This window comes from Aethina tumida, chromosome 4 (assembly GCF_024364675.1).
Source record: "Aethina tumida isolate Nest 87 chromosome 4, icAetTumi1.1, whole genome shotgun sequence".
In the NCBI taxonomy this organism is placed as follows: Eukaryota; Metazoa; Arthropoda; class Insecta; order Coleoptera; family Nitidulidae; genus Aethina; species Aethina tumida.
The window spans coordinates 16,039,353-16,062,448 of record NC_065438.1 but is presented as its reverse complement, the minus strand read 5'-3'; the positions used below and the strand labels follow the sequence as shown (position 1 = coordinate 16,062,448).

Genomic DNA, 23,096 nt, shown 5'->3' with positions numbered 1-23,096 from the left:
CAAAATTATTACTAAAATTAATTTTGATATTACATAATAATTAATCATGTACAATTTACGTCGAATAATGAAAAAAATCTGTCCAGCTTAGAAACACCTTATAGATTATTTTTATTAACATATTTTGTCTCAATATAAAATTATTATTGTTGTATTAGACATTATTTGTTAAAAATTATTACTAATTTAATTAAAATAGCAGTTCAATTTTGCCATTAGATAATAATTAATCATGAACAATTTACGTCCAATAATGAAGAAAATCTAAATAATATTTTTCTGAAGTTTTCTCCTGAAGAAAATACAGCCCCTCAAAATGAACTTTCAAAATTTGTTTTTTCTCATATCTCTGTAATCTTTGGCTCAATTTTGTTTAAATTTGGAGTATATTATCCTAAAATACATACCTACAATTCAATATATTACTTCTTCCATAGTGATACTGATTATGAGGGGGTTCTCCTCCTTTTTTCACCCAATTGCCTACACAACTGAATATTTGTTAAAACTATTAAGATTTTCATATTCTTTGAATAATTTAAGGAAACAATGTGCCCTTTATGAATTTTGAATAATAATATAGCCGTTTTTGAGATATTTCAGTTTTAAGGTTTATTTTAATTTTCTTCAAAACTTGAGGGCCCTATTTTCTTCAGAAAAATCTTTAATAAAATACTATTTCGACTTTCTATTGGTTCCAAATTTTGACCAGCTTAGAAACACCTTATAGATTATTTTTATTAACATATTTTGTCATATATAAAATTATTATTGTTGTCTTAGACATTATTTGTTAAAAATTATTACTAATTTAATTAAAATAATAGTTCAATTTTGCTATTAGATAATAATTAATTTTGAACAATTTACATTCAATAATGAAAAAAATATAAATAATTTTTTTCTGAAGTTTTTTCTTGAAGAAAATACAGCCCCTCAATATTAAATTTCAAAATTTGTTTTTTTTTTCATATCTCTGTAATCTTTGGCTCAATTTTGTTTAAATTTGGAGTATATTATCCTAAAATACTTACCTACAATTCAATTTATTACTTCTTCCATAGTGGTACAGAAGTACTGACTATGAGGGGGTTCTCCTCCTTTTTTCACCCAATTGCCTACACAATTGAATATTTGTTAAAACTATTAAGATTTTCATATTCTTTGCATAATTTAAGGAAACAATATGCCCTTTATGAATTTTGAATTTGAGCCGTTTTGAGATATTTCAGTTTTAAGGTTTATTTTAATTTTCTTCAAAACTTGAGAGCCCTATTTTCTTCAGAAAAATCTTTAATAAAATACTATTTCGACTTTCTATTGGTTCCTAATTTTGACCAGCTTAAAAACACCTTATAGATTATTTTTATTAACATATTTTGTCATATATAAAATTATTATTGTTGTCTTAGGCATTATTTGTTAAAAATTATTACTAATTTAATTAAAATAACAGTTTAATTTTGCTATTAGCTATAATTAATCATGAACAATTTACGTCCAATAATGAAGAAGATCTAAATGAATTTCTTCAGAAGTTTCCTCCTGAAGAAAATACACCCCTCAAAATTAAATTTCAAAATTTATTTTTTCTCATATACAGAGATATTTGGTCCAAGTGTGTTTAAATTTGAAGTATATTATCCAAAAATATATACTTACAATTCAATATATTACCTACATCATAATGGTACAGTAATACAGATTATGAGAGGGTTCTCCACATTTTTTTCACCCTATTTCTTACACCACTGAATATTTTTTAAAACTATTAAGGTTTTCATAGTCTGCACAATTTACGAAAAAAATGTGTTCTTTATGAATTTTGAAAAATACAGCCGTTTTTGAGATATTTCAGTTTTAAGGTTTCTTTTAATTTTCTTCAAAATTTGAGGGTTATCAGGAATAACTTATTATTTATTATTTTATAAACATAAAATTTTGTTAATTTTGATTATTTTTTTTTTTTTTTGGAAAAACAAGCAATTATAAAAAAACATTTTTAAATAAATATACAGGGTGTATACATTTTTTTCGATTTCAGAAAATATTAATCAATTGTTGGTGTGGTCCCTTAATTTCTTGGAGCAAAGTGATTATTTTATTAAGTTTTCTGAAATTTCACACAAGAAATTAAAAAAAGCTTTTGATATACATTTTTGAAGAAGAAATATAATGTGCATTTATTTAATTGATTACATACGTAAATTAACTCAAGATGAGAGGTGTCATAATGGATTGGGGGGGTCAAACAATTCGAAATAACAGGTAGATTCAACGTTCTAAATCTTATACATGTATAAATTTGATGAAAAATAAAAATTGCTGATTTATATTAAATCATATATATTTGTACCAAATAATTTAATTTTAATTAAATATATTCTTGAAGATAAAATACAAAAAATCAGTGATAGCATTATTCTTAGATACTTTAGTCATTTTTGAACATTGAGTTTACTTGTTCTAAATTCAATATAAATAAATTATCTGGCGTCGGTTTGCCTTAAATTATTTTTACATCTAGTTTCCTGTGGGTCATAATTACGCGATTAAATAACAATTATCAAAAATATTTGGGAATATGCATGTGGTAATTCAAGGTTTCAGTGATAGAGGTCCGGAAATTTATTAAATTTTTATCAGGAGTACACCAAGATATATCATATGCATTAGGTGTTTTTGTATGATAAGTACTTTTGGTGGTCTAAACATTAAGTGATTCCAAACCAATATCTTTTATTGAAGTGGCCACTGATATTCACCTTAACTTAATCTTCTTTAAATTTCTAATCGACGTTCTTCATTTTCATCTTTTTATCTGTTTGGAATTAACAATAATAATTCCTATTGTCAAATTGGCTCAAAAACCTGTGACAAAATTTCAAAACTTAGAAGCAAGTACTAGTCGTTGACTTTTTGGTAACCACTGAAAAATTAACCGCAATCAAATTGTCAAAAATTGTTTTTAATTAGACTCTTTATCAACAGTGTAAATATCATTTCCTACCAACGTCTAAGTACGATAATGTTCAAAATTAGAACGAACAATGTACAATAAGATTTACGTTAAATTCGTCTACAGAAACATTTTTCTTGAACCACAGGAACAGCTTATCAACAACAACAATGGAAACTTTATCATCGTCTTCTGATGGTTATTAATCGCAGGTCCCAATTTCTCCCGTTGCCCCCATATAAGTGCATTTACGTGGTGTTTTACATTTCGTTTCACATTATCATTAAAATGAATGCCCAACGCGTTCTGTAAAGGTGTTCCAGGCAAGACTGATTTTTATCTTTATGCTAGTTAGGCCGAATTCTTCTACCGGCAAATGTTTTTTTCAACAGATTAATAGTGAAAAGATGTTTCATTAGTCCAATCTGACAGTACGTCAGTGTTGGGTAAAGTTCAGAATGGGTGTTTGTTGTTTGTGGCAGTGAAAACTGGGCAGCCGTTACGAAACCCAATCTCGGACGGTTCAAATTAAATTTCTCATTTTTTTTCCTTCTCACTCCTATATTTTGATTTAGACGGACGGTAGCATGCGTTGTTATTAAAACGAAAAATTATGTTAATGGTGGTTGACGCAATAATTACATTTCAATAAGCGTCCATTATTTTTTCTGTGTCTTACGTTTTACGTGTGATAATTTATAATGACTCAAGGCGGAATCAAATTAAAAATGATCGTTAGCGGTGCCCCGTTCATATTGATTCATTTTAATTAACCGTCCGGACATTTCCAATTACACGTAAATTTCCAGTTATTGTAAATTAATGGGTGACAAGTTAACACCGATAGCCAACCTTTAACCTTTTCCATTTCCGTGCCATAAACCTGAATTCTTTCATTTCGACAACTGTTAATCGGGTAACTTAAGGGATGCGTATTCCAAGTTATGTCACATTTCAGAGGCGTCAAAAGCGACTTTATTACAGTATTTAATTGCAAGTTCCATTTTTTATTATTTTGACAATAAGATATTAATTTCACTTAATGTAAATCAAAAGTATTTTTATGAATCAATTACTCTATAGAAGGTCAAATTGTTTCATTTTCTGATCTATTATTGTATTATATTAATTAGTTCTTTATATTTATCAAAAGGCAGTCAAGTAGTACAGTACAGTAAAGGAGTTTTGTTAACATAACAGCTCAAATTGTTTAAATTTTTTTGTAATATTTTAATTAGTTCTTTTGTTATTTCCAAAATAACCAATTTAGAATATAATTTAAGTGAAGAAATTTTCACACAGTGAACGTTGATTCAATACTCACTTTTTCTCCAAATATTGAAGTAAAATTGTTTTGTGAAACATTAAGAAGAAGTGTTCTATAGTATATCAAATAAAAAATTTGTTCTTCCTTCAAAATTCCTTAACTAATACTGTAGAACGTCAAATTGTTTAATTTTTTGATAGATGATTGTACTATTTTAATTAGTTCTTTTATTATTTCCAAAATGACCAATTAATTAGAATGTGTTTTAATCGAAAGAATTATGTGGATTTTGAAGAAAATTTCACACAGTGGACATTGATTCAATACTCACTTTTTCTCCAAATATTGAAGTAAAATTGTTTTGTGAAACATTAAGAAGAGACAGTCGACAGCATCGTAAGTAAAAAAATTATTCTTCCTTCAAAATTCCTTAACTAATACTGTAGAAGCTCAAATTGTTTAATTTTTTTAAAGGTTATTGTTTTATTTTAATTAGTTCTTTTGTTATCACCAAAATGACCAATCAATCAGAATCTATTTTAATCGAAGGAAATATGTCGATTATGAAGAAAATTTCACACAATAGTTGTTGATTCAATACTTACTTTTTCTCCAAATATTGGAGTAAAATTGTTTTGTGAAACATTAAGAAGAGACAGTCGACAGCATCGTAAGTAAAAAAATTATACTTCCTTCAAAATTCCTTAACTAATACTGTAGAAGCTCAAATTATTTAATTTTTTTTAGAGGTTATTGTTTTATTTTAATTAGTTCTTTTGTTATCACTAAAATGACCAATCAATTAGAATCTATTTTAATCGAAGGAAATATGTGAATTATGAAGAAAATCTCACACAATACTTGTTGATTCAATACTTACTTTCTCTCCAAATATTGGAGTAAAATTGTTTTGTGAAACATTAAGAAGAGACAGTCGACAGCATCGTAAGTAAAAAAATTATTCTTCCTTCAAAATTCCTTAACTAATACTGTAGAAGCTCAAATTGTTTAATTTTTTTAAAGGTTATTGTTTTATTTTAATTAGTTCTTTTGTTATCACCAAAATGACCAATCAATCAGAATCTATTTTAATCGAAGGAAATATGTCGATTATGAAGAAAATTTCACACAATAGTTGTTGATTCAATACTTACTTTTTCTCCAAATATTGGAGTAAAATTGTTTTGTGAAACATTAAGAAGAGACAGTCGACAGCATCGTAAGTAAAAAAATTATACTTCCTTCAAAATTCCTTAACTAATACTGTAGAAGCTCAAATTGTTTAATTTTTTTAAAGGTTATTGTTTTATTTTAATTAGCTCTATTGTTATCACCAAAATGACCAATTAATCAGAATCTGTTTTAATCGAAGAAAATATGTGGATTTTGAAGAACATTTCACACAATAGTTGTTGATTCAATACTCACTTTTTCTCCAAATATTGGAGTAAAATTGTTTTGTGAAACATTAAGAAGAGACAGTCAACAGCATCGTAAGTAAAAAATTTGTTCTTCCTTCAAAATTTCTTAACTAATACTGTAGAAGCTCAAATTGTTCAATTTTTTTAAAGGTTATTGTTTTATTTTAATTAGTTCTTTTGTTATCACCAAAATGACCAATCAATCAGAATCTGTTTTAATCGGAGGAAATATGTGAATTATGAAGAAAATCTCACACAATACTTGTTGATTCAATACTTACTTTCTCTCCAAATATTGGAGTAAAATTGTTTTGTGAAAAATTAAGAAGAGACAGTCAATAGTATCTTAAGTAAAAAATTTGTTCTTCCTTCAAAATTTCTTAACTAATACTGTAGAAGTTCAAATTGTTTAATTTTTTTAAAGGTTATTGTTTTATTTTAATTAGTTCTTTTGTTATCACCAAAATGACCAAATAATCAGAATCTGTTTTAATCGAAGAAAATATGTGGAATTTGTAGAACATTTCACACAATAGTTGTTGATTCAATACTCACTTTTTCTCCAAATATTGGAATAAAATTGCTTTGTGAAATATTAAGAAGAGACAGTCAACAGCATTTTAAGTAAAAAATTTGTTCTTACTTCAAAACTCCTTAACTAATACTGTAGAAGCTCAAATTGTTTAATTTTTTTAAAGGTTATTGTTTTATTTTAATTAGTTCTTTTGTTATCACCACAATGACCAATCAATCAGAATCTATTTTAATCGAAGGAAATATGTGAATTATGAAGAAAATTTCACACAATAGTTGTTGATTCAATAAAAAATTTGTTCTTCCTTCAAAATTCCTTAACTAATACTGTGGAAGCTCAAATTGTTGAATTTTTTTAAAGGTTATTGTTTTATTTTAATTAGTTCTTTTGTTATCACCAAAATGGCCAATCAATCGAAGAAAAATGTGGATTTTGAAGAAAATTTCACACAATGGATTATGATTAACACTGCAATTATTTAATGTTCTGAACAATTAATGAATAATTTAATTAGTTCTTTCCAATTACTCATAAATTTCCATTTCTTGTAAATTAATGGACGACAAGTTAACACCGATAATCAACCTTTAACCTTTCCCACTTCCGTGCCATAAACCTGAATTCTTTCATTTCGACAACTGTTAATCCGGCAACTTAAGGGATGCATATTCCAAAACTCTTGTCACATTTCGGAGGCGTACCACCATAAAAATCGACTTTATTACAGTACTTAACTGCAAGATCCATTTTTATATGCTCGACAATAAAAAATTGATATACGCTTTACGTAAATCAAAACTTTTCTTATATATACGAGTCCATCGTAAATGCTACATATCATAAAAAAAATATTTTGTAATAAGATTTTATTGGGGCTGACATGGTCAAGAATGCGGCATTAAAGTGGATTTTCGTTTTATGAATTCGGATCAGATCTGTAACTTAATATCGAAGAGCTGCGGGACCCTCGGTTATAAATTTAAGTACAAAAACAATTTTCTGGCAGTGAGGCTACAAATAAAAACTGCAACGAGAATTTTAATATCCGGTTGTTTGTGCAAATTTTGACGGCGAATTTGGTAGGAAATGGGTTACTATTGATTAGATGTATATTTGTGCAAATACGTTGTGGTTAAATCCAAGTTTTTGGGCTTTGTTTGGCCCTGATAATCGTCGTGAAGCTTCATTTAGAATAACAACAACACAATAAAACAACTTCACCACCAATTAAAGCTAGTTCCCTACTAATAAACCTAAAACGAACACGTTTTACTTAACCATCCCCTTCAGATAAAAATTGAATGCGTATAAAAAAGCACCTGGCCTGCGCCGCTGCGTTTCACACGTCGTAACGCCGTTCGGGAATCTATAAAAACAAAATATATAAATGCCTTTTTTCTACCTCACCTACCTTCATCTAGTTATTTAGATTGCGCCGTTAAATCCGAGATATTCGACGGTAGGGGCGGCGGTGCGGGGTGCGAGCCGGGTCCAGTGCAGGTAAATACAATGACAGCTTGCACCCACGTTATGCAAGCACTGTGCTGGTGCCGCATTAAAAATAAAAAGGGGGATTTTACCTTTCTTGGCTTTTTACGCCACGTCGCTTCTTACCGGCTTGCCAAATCTCGCACGGCCAACGCCGATAATAATCTCTTTGATTTCTGGGGCTGCGGGACGATGGAATGGAAAAATTCAACCGACCTCGCCAATCGGTCAGAATGTTGTTCAATCGTAGGAAAGTACGGGGATTTTGGAGGAAATTCGACACAATGGGGGACGAATCAATACTAACTTTTCCTTCAGAAATTGGAGTGGAATTGTTTGTGAAACATTAACAAGGGAGGGCCAATAGTGTCTTAAATTGTTCGTTTTCTTTGTGACGTTCGAGGTATCATCTATCAGTGTGAGAGCTGAAATTGTTTAATTTTCCGATCTATTCTTGTAGTAATTTAATTAGTTTTTTTGTCATTTGCAAAATGGCTAATCAATCAGATTGTAATTCGATTGAAAGAAAATATGTGGATTTAGAACGAAATTTGGCACAATGAGGGTTGGGAAATTTTAACAGCAAACAGTCCTTTTTATCTACAACAGTAGAAACTTGAAATTTTCAATTTTCTAATCTATAATTATAATAATTTAATTAGTTCATTTATCATTTGTAAAATGACAAATCGATTAGAATATAATTCAACTGGAAGAAAATAAGTGGATTTCAAAGAAAATTTAGCACAATGGGGGTTGAATCAATACTTACTTTCCCTTAAAAAATTGGAACAGAATTGTTTTGTGAAATATTGACAAAAAAATTTATTCTTCCTTCAATCTTTTTTATCAACTGCTGAAGAAACTGTTTTATTTATAATTTTAATAATTTAATTAGTTCTTTTGTCACTTGTAAAATGGCCAATAAATCAGAATGTAATTTAATATTAGGAAAATATGTAGATTTTCAATGGAATTTAATATAATGAGTGTTGAATCAATACTTACTTTTCCTTCATAAATTGGAGTAGATTTGTTTTATGAAATATTAACATGAGGCGGTCAATAGTACCTTGAATCAAAAATTTGTTCTTTCTATTATCTCCTTTATCTGTTACTGTCAAATTAGTAAACTTTAAAAAATTTTATCACATTTGATAAATTAACTACGAGATTTATACTTTTGGCATAACTGATAAAATTAAATAATAAAATTTAAAAATATTAAAATTCTTCTAAAATAACTAAAAATTAAAAAATAATAAAATTATTTCAAATTAAAACAAAACATTAAAAGTTAAAATAATATTTATACATAAAAACTTCCTAAAAATATACTAAAATGCTTAATTTATGAAAAATTTAGCTTAATTGAGAAAAATATTAAATTTAGAAAAAAAAATATATTATTATATTATAATTTATTATAATATAAAACATAAAAAATAAGCTTACACAAAATTTAAAAAATTAAATTAATTAAAAAATTAAGAAATAGATTTCAAAATTCAAAGTGACCAAGAAAATTAAAAATGTATAATTTTAAATTTATTAAATTTAATAAAATTTGTTCGAATTATAATAAGCTAATAAAATTTAAATAGACTAATAAAATAAAATAAAATTTTTTAGTGTATTTTAAATTTTAAAAATTAAACATAAAAAGTAGCTAAAAAAATAACATTGTTAATTTAAAATTATAGAATTTAAAAAACCAGTATTAAAAAAATTAATCAAATAAATTAAAAAAATAATTTTATCATTAGTTTAAATTTATAAAAAATTAAATATTAAAAATAATCATTTAAATTAAAATGAAAAAAAAATAAAATTATTACTTTAAATAAAATTTAATAGAATATTAAATTTAGAAATTTTTATTATAAAACTAAAAAAATTAAATTACTAATTTAAATTAATAAAATTCAAAAATTAAACTTAAAAAATAATAAATCAATTACATTTATAAAGACTAAAAATAAACTAAAAGAATTAAAAATAAATTGAATTAAATAAAAATGTAAAATTATTATTTTAAATGTATATAACATACAAAATATTAAAAAATATTTAAAATTAAATTAAAAAATATATACACAAAATTAAAAAATAATCATATAAAATAAAAGAAAATAAAATTATTTATAGGATTTAAAAAAGTAAGGGTAAAAAATTAAACATAATAAATTATATTAAAATATATAATAAATTAAACAAAAAAATGACCAATCCATCAGAATTTAGTTTACAGGAAAATATGTGGTTTTTGAAGGAAGTCTGCACAATGAAAGATTAAATCAAAAATTGAAGAAGTATTGTTATATGATATATTAAGAGACAATTGACGTATCTTAAATAAAAAATTTGTTTTTCCTTCAATCTCTTTTATCTGATACTGCAGAAGTTTAAACTGTTTAATTTTCTGATCTATTATTGTAATATTTTAATTAGTTCTTTTGTTATTTCTAAAATAACCATTCGACCAGAATGTATTTTAAATGAAGATAAATACGTAGATTTTGAATATTCCACACAATGAGTGGTGACTCAATATTTTCCTTCAAATATTGGAGTAAAATTGTTTTATATCAATATTTATATTAAAATATCAACAAGAGACAATAAATGGTGTTTTATGTCAACATTTTGTTTTTCTTTTAAAATTCTTTATCAATTACTCTAGAAGATTAAATTATTTAATATTCTGATCTAGTATTGTAATACTTTAATTAGTTCTATTGTTAATTTCAAAATGACCAATCGATCAGAACCTATTTGAATGGAACGAACATATATGGATTTTGAAGGATATTTTACACAATGGGGGTTGAATCAATATTTACTTTTCCTTCAAAAATTAAAGGAGAATAGTTTTGTGAATTATTAACAACAGAGAGTTGTTCTTTCAAACTTCTTTATATATTACTGTTGAAGCTCAAATTCTTTAATATTTTCATCTATTATTGTATTAATTTTAATCAGTTCTTATTTGATGTATAAAATGACCAATCGATCAGTATTTAGTTCAGCCAGAAAAAAAATGTGAATTTCGATAGAAATTAACCACAATGGGGGTTTAATCAGTGTCTAGTTTTCCTTTAAAAATTGGAGTAGAATTATTTTAAAATATTCATAAATCATAAATCAAACATTTGTTCTTCCTTCAATCTTCTTCATCAATTGTTCTAGAAGTTCAAATTGTTTAACTTATTGATCTATTACTGTAATAATTTAATTAGTTCTTTCGTCATTAGCAAAATGGTTAGTCGATCATAAAGTAATTTGATTTGAAGTTGAGGATTTTTAATGGAATGTAACACAATGGGTGTTGAATTAATACTTATTTTTTCTTCGTACATTGGAATAGAATAGTTTTGTGAAATATTAACAAGAGACAGTGAATAGTATCTTAAATCAAATATTTGTTCTTCTTTCAACTTCCTTTATCTATTACTATAGTAGCACAAACTGTTCAGTTTTCTAATCCAACATTTTAATTAAATTATTTGTTACTTACATATTTTTTCTTCATAAATTGAAGTAGAATTGGTTTGTGAAATATTAACAAGAGGCAGTCAATGGTATCTTAAATCAAAAATGTTTTCTTCTTTTAATCTCCTTTATCAGTTATGTAGAAGCTCAATTGATTTAATTTTCTGATCCATCCTTTCACCAATTAATTATTTCTTCCATTGTTTTCAAAATTATTAATCAGTGTAAATTTTGGTCAATCACATATAAACACATATTTCAAAAATTAGATTAGAATTGCTGTTGAAACATTAATAGGAGAGAGCCACTGGTGTCTTAAACCAAACGTTTTCTCTTCAATGTTGGTGGTATCATCTATCACTGTAGGAGCTGAAATTGTTTAATTTTCCTATCTATCCTCGTAAAAAGTTTAATTAGTCCTTCTGTCATTTGCAAAATGCATCACGTCTTGTTGAGTTTTGCTCCCGGACCACCCACCAACCGAAATCAATATGCATGAGACACTAATTTAAAACAATTTCTGAGACGACACAGCAAAACCATATAAATCTCAACTGAAGAAGCGACTCAACAGTGTAAATCAATCAATCGGTTACTCCGAATAATGCGTGAGCCCGTTACGAGGAAGGTTACTGGGTCGTTATGGTGCGTTAAATTATTAACGATGGTTAATTATCATAAATAGGCAGTATAAAAAATTGTTACAGAATCGGTAAAAATCACCGTACGTGAATCCATCCGCGTATGACGTAACCGCCGGCCATTACAAATTGTTTTGACAATAGCCAAATTTGTAATGATCAGATATCAGGATTTCACACATTAATTTTTTAATTAATATCAGCCGTAGGCCCATCTAGATATTTTTCGCCGTAGCATACGAGTTTGAATAATTAATTTATAATGGGAACTAAATGTCCCTAATGTCTTCTCGACTCGAGATAACGTGAACAAAGACATGTTCAAGTAAAAGTCAAGAATAATTGTTCCAAGTTGGGCAAGAGAGTGATGTAATCAATTTTTTTATACGAACTAGAAATCAATTTTTCCTTCGCAATATTTAAGTAGGCATTTTTGGGAAACAATACAGTTACTTGTTGTGAAGAAAGTGAATTGTGTGTCAAAGATTTTTTAATTTAAAATTACACTTAAAGCCATTTTTTGTCTGAGAACCCGACAACTTGTTTTTTCCTTAATAAATTGATGGAGTTGTCCAATAAGTATTAAAAAAATTTGTTTGTTTTTGTTAAAATATTGTTTTAATATATCAATAAATAACGTTTATTCATATTTCATTCACCGTAAGCGCATTACTCACAAAATCTATCTATATCTTGAATTATTATGCCATAAATATAATCTTGACGTTCAAGTTCCTTTATAGCTAATCCACAACCGTTTTCGATAAATTACTGCTACACAAGCGATAGATAAAAAAAAATTTTGGCAATTACATTATACACATGATACGGTGTAACATGAGAACAATACCGACTTCTGGGTCTCCAAATTGAGGAGATGACGTAGCTCAAATTAAATAAGCCTTTGGCTATAACGAATATTTTATGCAAAACTTTCCTTATTTATGTTCTCAATTATTACGTACGTAATATCTACAAAAATGTATCATAGTCCAGAATTTTCTTTAACACGAGCTTCATCACAAATCAGATAAATATATATAGTATTGTAATTGCTCTTCATTTTTCGTAAAACACTTATTACTAGTTACAAGTGAATACAGAAAAAAATTGCCAAATTGTTGAAAAAGTCTGTTAGTGTAACGATATATACTACTTTGATTATAATGAACAATCAATTTTTTTAGTAAAATTCTATTTATTTAAATTAAATGCTTAATTTTAAGCAGTAAAATAACACTTATTTAATAAAATTTTTAGTTTTCTGCAGGTAATTTATGATCTGTAAAAAATATCAAAAACTTTTTCAGAGATAAATTAAAGAAATTTGAACTCTCTACTAAAAATGTCATATAAAATTTTCCCATAAAGTTGATGGTTGCGTCAGAAAATGAGAAAAATCTCAAAATTTTAAATCATTCCAACTTTAATGTTAAATAACTTTTGAAAAAATGAATATATCAAAAAACTGTAAGAGTCATTTTTTGTAGATCGTTAAATTTTCTATAAAAATCTGTTTTGATCATATTGAAATATTATCTCTAACGAGAGTTAAAAAATTTCAAAATTCAAGAGAACACCGTTCCCGTGTTATTTAAAGGGGTAATTAAATTTTACCATACGGCACCTCTTAACATTAATATTAAGAGCTGTAACTTTCACAATATTTTATATATATATATATATATATATATATATATATATATATATATATATATTATAGTTAAATTATTTTATATTTATTTATAATTATTTTATATATATTTAATAAAATTTATATATTTTAAATTTTGGTTTATATTTAGTTATTTTATTTCCTCTATAAATATCAAATATAAATACACAAAATGTGTTATATATTATACGATGTAAATTTATAAATAATAATTTTATAATAATATAATTATACTAATACTCAAAAATTTTTAAATTTACAGAAGTATTCTACAATTATTGCGTCGAGATGGTCACACAAAATTGTTACTTACTAAAATACAAATAAATGTAAATTTGGGGATAATTTATGCGAGCCCACTTGTTCAGGTCGCAAACGAAACTCGACCTTAGGGTGGTAATGCCATTCTGCAGCCGACTCTACATACAACAAAATTATAAAATGTGCCACATTCATATGGAATATTATGTTCATTTTACGTGCCAAAACGGCTGTAATATCAAAAGAAGGTGGAGGACCGTTCTCGGAAAGGCACTTGAATATTAAGCACATTTATCACGAAGAATTTCGGGCTTCGTTATTTACGCTCATTGTCAAAACTCAATTCACAGGTATATAAAAGTGCACTATCATCGGGACCAAAAGGCGAAAATAAACATTAAGGGTTTTTGTTCTGCACCGAGTGGGCATCAATTTGGGTAAATCGTAAAGTGCACAACCACCGTTGATGGCAAAGTGAAATAAAAACTTGAACGTTCGTCTCGTAGGTGAAGTAATCGGCCAAACTCGAAGACGCTGTTTGAAGGGTGCAATTAAAAATTATCCAACAATTTATTTAATTGTTAAATTACTGTTAATTGCGCCGTCCACTAATTGTGCATGTTTATTGAAACAATTACTCTTCCCAGGCACTTACGTTGTTGATGTGCTAAAATCTTGTGCTAGTCGAAGGTCGCCAAACCGAAAATACCATATTGTCAAATTTAGTAACGTTTATTTATACGATATTTGGTGTTTACAATTGTTCGGTCACACGAAACTCGTACGGCAAATTATCCGAGTTCTCGTTCCTCTCCGCGACGTTTTTACGATCATCGCTCCAAGAAAGAAACAATATATTTTTGGCCAATTAAACCGGGTCCTCCCAAAAATAAAGTATATTACAACACGTGTATGTGACAAACATCGTTGATAGTAAACACTCCAGTGAAATGAATAAAATCTATTTTCGTTCGGCCACCAGTTTAAAGCACCCACTTTGATATTTACTTACATTTATTTTAAAAATAGATCGAATTTTTTTTTAACGGAAATTGTCTTTATTTTTATACGCACATTTCTTAGCAATGGAACGGCGTTTTATTTTTATGAATTGTAATATAAATGATTGCGGTACATTCTGAAGTAGTAAAAATAAACTGTTTAAAATATATTTTATATAATTAATAGTTTGGAGAAATCTTCTGGCACCCACTGTTTCACATATTGATCACCGACGTTATTTTTGATTTCATTTCCACAAAAATAAAAGTAATTTATAAAATTTTTAAAATTACTCATTTTTATATATAAAATAAAAACAAGTAAATAATATGTTCTTTCCCAAAGGAAAGTAAGTTGTAATAGTGAGATGTTTTTAAAATCTTGGAAAGGGGGTTTACTTCGTACAAGATTTTATTTTTAATTCCAAAATATTATTAGTGTATTTTACATTAAAACTATAATATATAAGTAAATTTACCATAATTATTATTAAAAATAATTAATTGAATTAATGTCATCTAATATAATTACTACAATTTAATATTAATTATTTTGCTTTTTTTTAATTTTGATATATTTTTTTCTAATTTGATGACTTAATTCACCATAATTATTACTAAAATTAATTTGTTCCATTAACTTCTATTATTTAATATTTATTGATTCAATTATTGTATTAAAAATCAAAATTAATATTATTATTACATATTTTAATTTTAATTGTGTTTAATAATAATAATAAAATAATATTTTGTTTTGATTTTTTGTTCACAATAATTAAATTATTAAATATTAATTTTAGAATATCCCCCCCCCCAAATACAATTTTTTTACAATATTTTTTAATTTTAATAATATTAAGATAATTTATCATAACTACTGTTTCATTAATTTGCCCTATTATATTACTTTAATTATTATTTTTCACAATTTTACAATTTTGGATTTTTTGACCATAATAATTAAATTATTAAACTTACGTTTAATTAATTTCTTCAACTGTATTATTTTTATTATTATTATTCATTATCTAATTATTTTGAATTTTGTGTCCACAATTATTAAATTATTAAATATTAAAATACAATATTTTACCCCCAACTTCAATTATTATTATTATTATATATATCTTAATTTTAATGATATTGGAGTAATTTATTATAATTACTATTAAATAAAATAGTTTCATTTGTTTCCCTTATTATATTATTTTAAATATTATTCAGTATTTTACAATTTTCGATTTTTTGTCCACAATAATTTAATTATTAACATAAATATTCATATTATAGTATTTTTATGCCCCACGTCAGATTATTACCATTATTTTTATATATATTTAAACTTTATTATTAGTCATTTATCATAATCATACTGTATTATTTTTATTATTATTCATTATCTAATTATTTTGAATTTTGTGTCCACAATTATTAAATTATTAAATATTAAAATACAATATTTTACACCCAACTTCAATTATTATTATTATTATATATATCTTAATTTTAATGATATTGGAGTAATTTATTATAATTAATATTAAATACAAATTGTTTACTTAGTTTCCCTTATTATATTATTTTAAGTATTATTCAGTATTTTGCAATTTTCGATTTTTTGTCCACAATAATTTAATTATTAACATAAATATTCATATTATAGTATTTTTATGCCCCACGTCCGATTATTACTATTATTTTTATATATATTTAAATTTAATTATTAGTCATTTATCATAATGGCTGTTAAAAATAAATTGTTTTATTAATTTCCTCTATTGTATTATTTTTATTGTTATTATTATTTTATAATTTTTGATTTTTTGCCCACAATAATTAAATTATTAAATATTAATATTACATTATTTTAATTATTATTATTTTTCTTTCCCCATATCCGATTATTACTATATTTTTCTATATATATACATATATATATATATATATATATATATATATACATATATATATATATATATATATATATATATATATATATATATATTTATTTATTTACATGTAATTTAAATTACATATAATATTACACCCCTCCCCATCCGATTATATATATTTTAATTCTTATAAGTATTAGAATAATTTATCATAATTACTTTTAAATATAATTAGTTTCATTAATTTCCCCTTTTATATTATTTTAATTATTAGTATTCATTAAATTATAATTTTGGATTTTTGGTCGACAATTATTAAATATTAATATTACAGTATTCCCCCTCCATGTCCGATTATTACTATTATTTTATATATTTTAATTTTTATAATATTCGAGTAATTTATCACTACTGTTAATTTCATTAATTAATTATTTTAATTATTATTATTCATATTACAATTTTTGACTTTTTGTCCACAATAATTAAATTATTAAATATTATTATTAGAGTAATTTATCATAATTGCTGCTAAAATTAAATAATTTTATTAATTTTCTCTGTTGTATTATTTTTTTATTATTATTCATTATTTTATAACTTTGGATTTTTCGTCTACAATAATTAAATTATTAAATATTAATATTACAGTATTTAACTCCTCCCCCCACGTCTGATTATTACTGTTATTATATATATATTTTAATTTTTATAATATTAGAGTAATTTATCATAATTATTAATTTCCTCCATTTATATTATTTTAATTATTATTATTTTTCATTATATTATATTTTTTTGTATAAATAATTATATATTGATATTACAGTATCTTCCCCTCACGTCCGATTATTACTATTACTATTATTATTATTATATATATTTTAATTTTAATAATATAGCAATTTATCATAATTAATTATCTTGTTATTTTAATTATTATTATTCGTTATTTTACAATTTTGTTTTTTTTTGTCCACAATAATTTAATTATAAAATATTGTATAATTTATCATAATTACAGTTAAATATAATTAGTTTCTTTAATTTCCCCTATTATATTATATTTATTATTATTCATCAGAATTTTGAGTCTTTTGTCCATAATAATTAAATTACTAAATATTAATATTTTAGTATTTTACCCTCAATAGATATATATATATATATATATATATATATATATATATATATATATATATATATATATATATATATATATAATATTAATATTAATATTAATTAAAAATATATTATATTTTTTTTTCTATTTTTACTGTGTGTAAATTTACAAAAATATTAGATTTCCTCGTTTTCATGATAAAAAATGTATTCCCACATTAATCTCGATGTTGAATGATTTAAACACACTCGAACATCTCGACATTAACTAATCAATATAGACTGCGCCAATTTAAAAGCAATACACAAGCAGCAAATCAGCAATGTCAGTGGTGTTTATTTTGACGCTATCAATAGCAATATACGTCAGGATTCGGTGTAACAAGGATAATTCCTGTAGGCGAACGAATGAGGGGAATGGTTCGTGGCACGTCTGGAATATTCATGTGACATTTCACTCACCTGAGTACCAAGATAAGGGGTAATTATCCCCTGTTCGTCAGCAACACCGGAGGGTTGTCTAGATGTCATGGCCTTACTAGACCATGTTGTTCCATATTGGCCCTAAATCGACCATTTTGCAGGTTATGTTTCACGTTAGGATCACCCCGATTGTTCTTTCGAATGCAATTTTTGTTTGTTTGGACTGTTTTTACTCGGCGTTGCGGTGTTATCGGTCAACGTTTGGATGAATGTCCACGGTCACACATCAAGGGGGGCCCCGACCAATTTTTTTTCGCACGTCAAAATAGATTGACCTACATACGACCATTGGGAGATTCACCCCGTGTCATTTTAAATAAGTAACGGCAATAGGTGTGGCTTACGGGACGTCGTGCAGATTACATTTACTTGCACACGATTCATTATTTATCTAATCTAACCAAATAAAGATAACATTGAACACGATGCAGACCGCCAACCCAACATAACAACACGAAATCCGCCACGGGCCGCACCGAACCTCCGGTCACACCGTAGCACCGTCTCTCGACCCGTTACACCCACAAAACAATGCGATTTTTTTGATTATTTAGCAATAAACTTTAGCACTATGCCACATGAAGAAATGTCAATCAGAGCACCACCTGCCAGATCGGAGGACGTCGGCGTCGCTCGGACGAAACGCGTCGCTGAAACTTGCCGACGTCATAGACGCTCTCTGATATCGATTTTCGGGCTTCGGGACTGTGCCGGGAAAGCTGGCCGTATGGAAAAAGGACGAAAACAACCCCGCGCGCACGGAGTGAAATCGACACACAGAAAACGATCAGCACAATTTCCCCTTCATTAATATATATATAATTAATTAATAAAAAAATTGAAGATGGATTAAGTAACAATGTTTTGAGATGCGATTTTAACAATGTATTTGAAAAATTAACAGGCCGGAAAGATACAATATTTTAAGTAAATTTTGTCAAAGGATAAAGGTTATACTAAACAAGAAAATCAAGACCAAAAAAGGAAGATTAATGAAGGAAAAATAATCCATGATGTATCAAATTTTATCAAAGGATAAAGATTATATTGTATTGGGAAAGTCATGATTAAAAAACAAGTCTGAAGATTGATGAAAGAATAACATTTTATGATATGGCTAATTTTGTCAAAGGATAAAGATTTTACTGAGTTTAATAAATCATGACCAAAAAAAGGAGTCTGAAGATTGATGAAGAAATAATATTTGAATGTAGCTAATTTTATCAAAAGATAAAGATTTTACTGAATTGAAAAAATCATGACCAAAAAAGAAGTCTGAAGATTGACGAAGGGACAATATTTTATGATATAACTAATTTTGTCAAAGGATAAAGATTATATGAATTGAGAAATTTATGACCAAAAAAAAAAGGAGTCTGAAGATTGATGAAGAAATAATATTTGAATTTAGCTAATTTTTTCAAAGGATAAAGATTTTACCGAATTCAAAAAAATCATTACCAAAAATGAAGTCTGAAGATTGATGAAGGAACAATATTTTATGATATAACTAATTTTGTCAAAAGATAAAGATTATATGAATTGAGAAATTCATGACCAAAAAAAGAAGTTTGAAGATTGATGAAGAAATAATATTTGAATTTAGCTAATTTTTTCAAAGGATAAAGATTTTACCGAATTCAAAAAAATCATTACCAAAAATGAAGTCTGAAGATTGATGAAGGAACAATATTTTATGATATAACTAATTTTGTCAAAAGATAAAGATTATATGAGTTGAGAAATTCATGACCAAAAAAAGGAGTCTGAAGATTGATGAAGAAATAATATTTGAATTTAGCTAATTTTTTCAAAGGATAAAGATTTTACTGAATTCAAAAAAATCATGACCAAAAAAGAAGTCTGAAGATTGATGAAGGAACAATATTTTATAATATAGTTATTTTTTTCAAAGAATACAGATTTTGCTGAATTGAGAAAATCATGACCAAAAAAAGGAGTCTGAAGATTGATGAAGGAATATTATTTTGATGTAGCTAATTTTGTCAATGGATAAAGATTATATGAATTAAGAAATTCATGACCAAAAAAAAAGAGTCAGAAGATTGATGAAGGAATATTATTTTGATGTAGCTAATTTTGTCAAAGGATAAAGATTATACTGAATTGAGAAATTCATGACCATAAAAGAAGTCTGAAGATTGATGAAAGAACAATATTTTGTGATATAACTAATTTCGTCAAAGGATAAAGATTGTATGAATTGAGAAATTTATGACCAAAAAAAGTAGTCTGAAGATTGATGAAGAAAAATAATATTTGAATGTAGCTAATTTTGTCAAAGGATAAAGATTTTACTGAATTGAAAAAATCATGACCAAAAAAGGAGTCTAAAGATTAATCAAAGAATATTATTTTAATGTAGCTAATTTTGTCAAATGATAAAGATTTCACTGAATTGAAAAAAAACATGACCAAAATATAAATCTGAAGATTGATGAAAGAACAATATTTTATAATATAGTTATTTTGTTGAAAGAATACAGATTTTGCTGAATTGAGAAAATCATGACCAAAAAAAGGAGTCTGAAGATTAATGAAGAAATAATATTTGAATTTAGCTAATTTTGTCAAAGGATAAAGATTTTACTGAATTCAAAAAAATCATGACCAAAAAAGAAGTCTGAAGATTGATAAAGGAACAATATTTTATGATATAACTAATTTTATCAAAGGATAAATATTCTATGAATTGAGAAATTTATGACCAAAAAAAAGGAGTCTGAAGATTGATGAAGAAATAATATTTGAATGTAGCTAATTTTGTCAAAGGATAAATATTTTACTGAATTGAAAAAATCATAACCAAAAAAGAAGTCTAAAGATTGATGAAGGAACAATATTTTATAATATAGATATTTTTTTCAAAGAATACAGATTTTGCTGAATTGAGAAAATCATGACCAAAAAAAGGAGTCTGAAGATTGATGAAGGAATATTATTTTGATGTAGCTAATTTTGTCAATGGATAAAGATTATACTGAATTGAGAAATTGAGTCTCAAAGAAGTCTGAAGATTGATGAAAGAACAATATTTTGTGATATAACTAATTTTGTCAAAGGATAAAGATTTTACTGAATTCAAAAAAATCATGACCAAAAAAGAAGTCTGAAGATTGATAAAGGAACAATATTTTATGATATAACTAATTTTATCAAAGGATAAATATTCTATGAATTGAGAAATTTATGACCAAAAAAAAGGAGTCTGAAGATTGATGAAGAAATAATATTTGAATGTAGCTAATTTTGTGAAAGGATAAATATTTTACTGAATTGAAAAAAGCATGACCAAAAAAGAAGTCTGAAGATTGATGAAGGAACAATATTTTATAATATAGTTATTTTTTTCAAAGAATATAGTTTTTGCTGAATTGAGAAAATCATGACCAAAAAAAGGAGTCCGAAGATTGATGAAGGAATATTATTTTGATGTAGCTAATTTTGTCAAAGGATAAAGATTATATGAATTGAGAAATTCATCACCAAAAAAAGTGTCTGAAGATTGATGAAGGAATATTATTCTGATATAGCTGATTTTGTCAAAGGATAAAGATTATACTGAATTGAGAAATTCATGACCAAGTCTGAAGACCTGATGATGGATCAATATTTTATGATAAAGCTAAATTTTGAAAAAATGAAGGTTTTACTAAATTGAGAAATTCATTACCAAAAAAGAAGTCTGAACATTGTTGGAGGAACAATATTTTATGCTATAGCTAATTTTGTCAAAGGATAAAGATTACCTAAATTGAGAAATTCATGACGAAAAAAAGAAGTTGAATTGAGAAGGTTATGACCAAAATAGAAGACTGAAAATTTAAGAAGAAGCAAGTTTATGAAGATAATGCTAATTTTGACAAAGGATAACAATAAAAATGAATCGAAAAACTAAAGAATGAAGAAGATAATTCTAACATCTAACTCTTATGATGTTGCTAATGTTGAGGATTGAAAAGTTTATGACCAAGACGTCGTCAAATGGAAGTAAAAGAAAAAATTTAATTGTACGTTACAGATTAAACTAATAAATCTGAAAATATCGGTTACAAAAAAAATGGAAATGCGTGCTTGTAATAAAAGAAAATTGGAAATGGAGGGATCATCGTCGCGAATGATGTCGAAAAATGGTGGAGATTTATCAGATGACCCATTAAATCGACTGTCGCCCCGGATAAATCTGTCAAAACATTAGAAAACGGTCGATCGTTCCTCATTTAAAAAAAAAAAAAAAATCGCCGTCCTCCGGGTGGCGCCTGGACGCGGCCATATCTCATCCGCTTCGCGAAAAACACGGCCCGCAGCTATCTCGAGATATCGGCCGACAAGAAGGACGAAAAAATAACACATACCCTCGAACAAGGTCGTCCAATTGGGAACGGTCTATCGGAAGTGCTCGCCGACGCACGGAGGGAAATTTGCGAAAACTTCCTTTTAATATTAACGAACTTCGTCCCGTTTTTATTGCATTATGCCGATTTAACGTTACGGTACACCTGAATCTCGTCCAATTGGTATACAAGAGCAATTATTTTAAATCAAACGTGGCTACTACACTTCAATCTACTTCGTTGTTGGGAGATTAAAAGATTACCAGCCACAAATTTGCCACTAATTTAAAACATGATTGTTAAATAGCTTTAGCATTTAAATTTTGTATACACATTGTTAGTATGGGAATGAATCAACTGTAACGCCGATACAATGCATAGTAGCCTAACATCTTCATAAAAACTTCTATGATATCAAGATCGAAAATGTGCCAATTCATCCATTCATTATTATTTACGAAGAAGTTGGTTGTGTTAATCGGGTCCAATGTATTTTTCAAT

At 26.3% G+C, this 23,096-nt stretch overlaps 1 protein-coding gene across 6 annotated transcripts in view; it reads right to left on the bottom strand.

The window, feature by feature from the left end:
- Positions 1-18,800, bottom strand: part of LOC109603330 (voltage-dependent L-type calcium channel subunit beta-2) — a 174,730-nt gene extending 155,930 nt beyond the window's left edge. For 3 of the 6 annotated variants that reach the window (XR_007547776.1, XM_049965862.1, XM_049965865.1), the window contains exon 1: positions 18,220-18,798. Coding sequence is in view for 5 of the 6 variants with exons in the window: in XM_049965862.1 (XP_049821819.1) it covers positions 18,220-18,288 (69 nt within the window). In the remaining variant the exon portion in view is untranslated. Of the gene's footprint in view, positions 1-18,219 lie in introns of all 6 variants that reach the window. The other 3 variants (XM_049965861.1, XM_049965863.1, XM_049965860.1) reach the window with 2 other exon arrangements.
- Between the last annotated feature and the right edge of the window lie 4,296 nt (positions 18,801-23,096).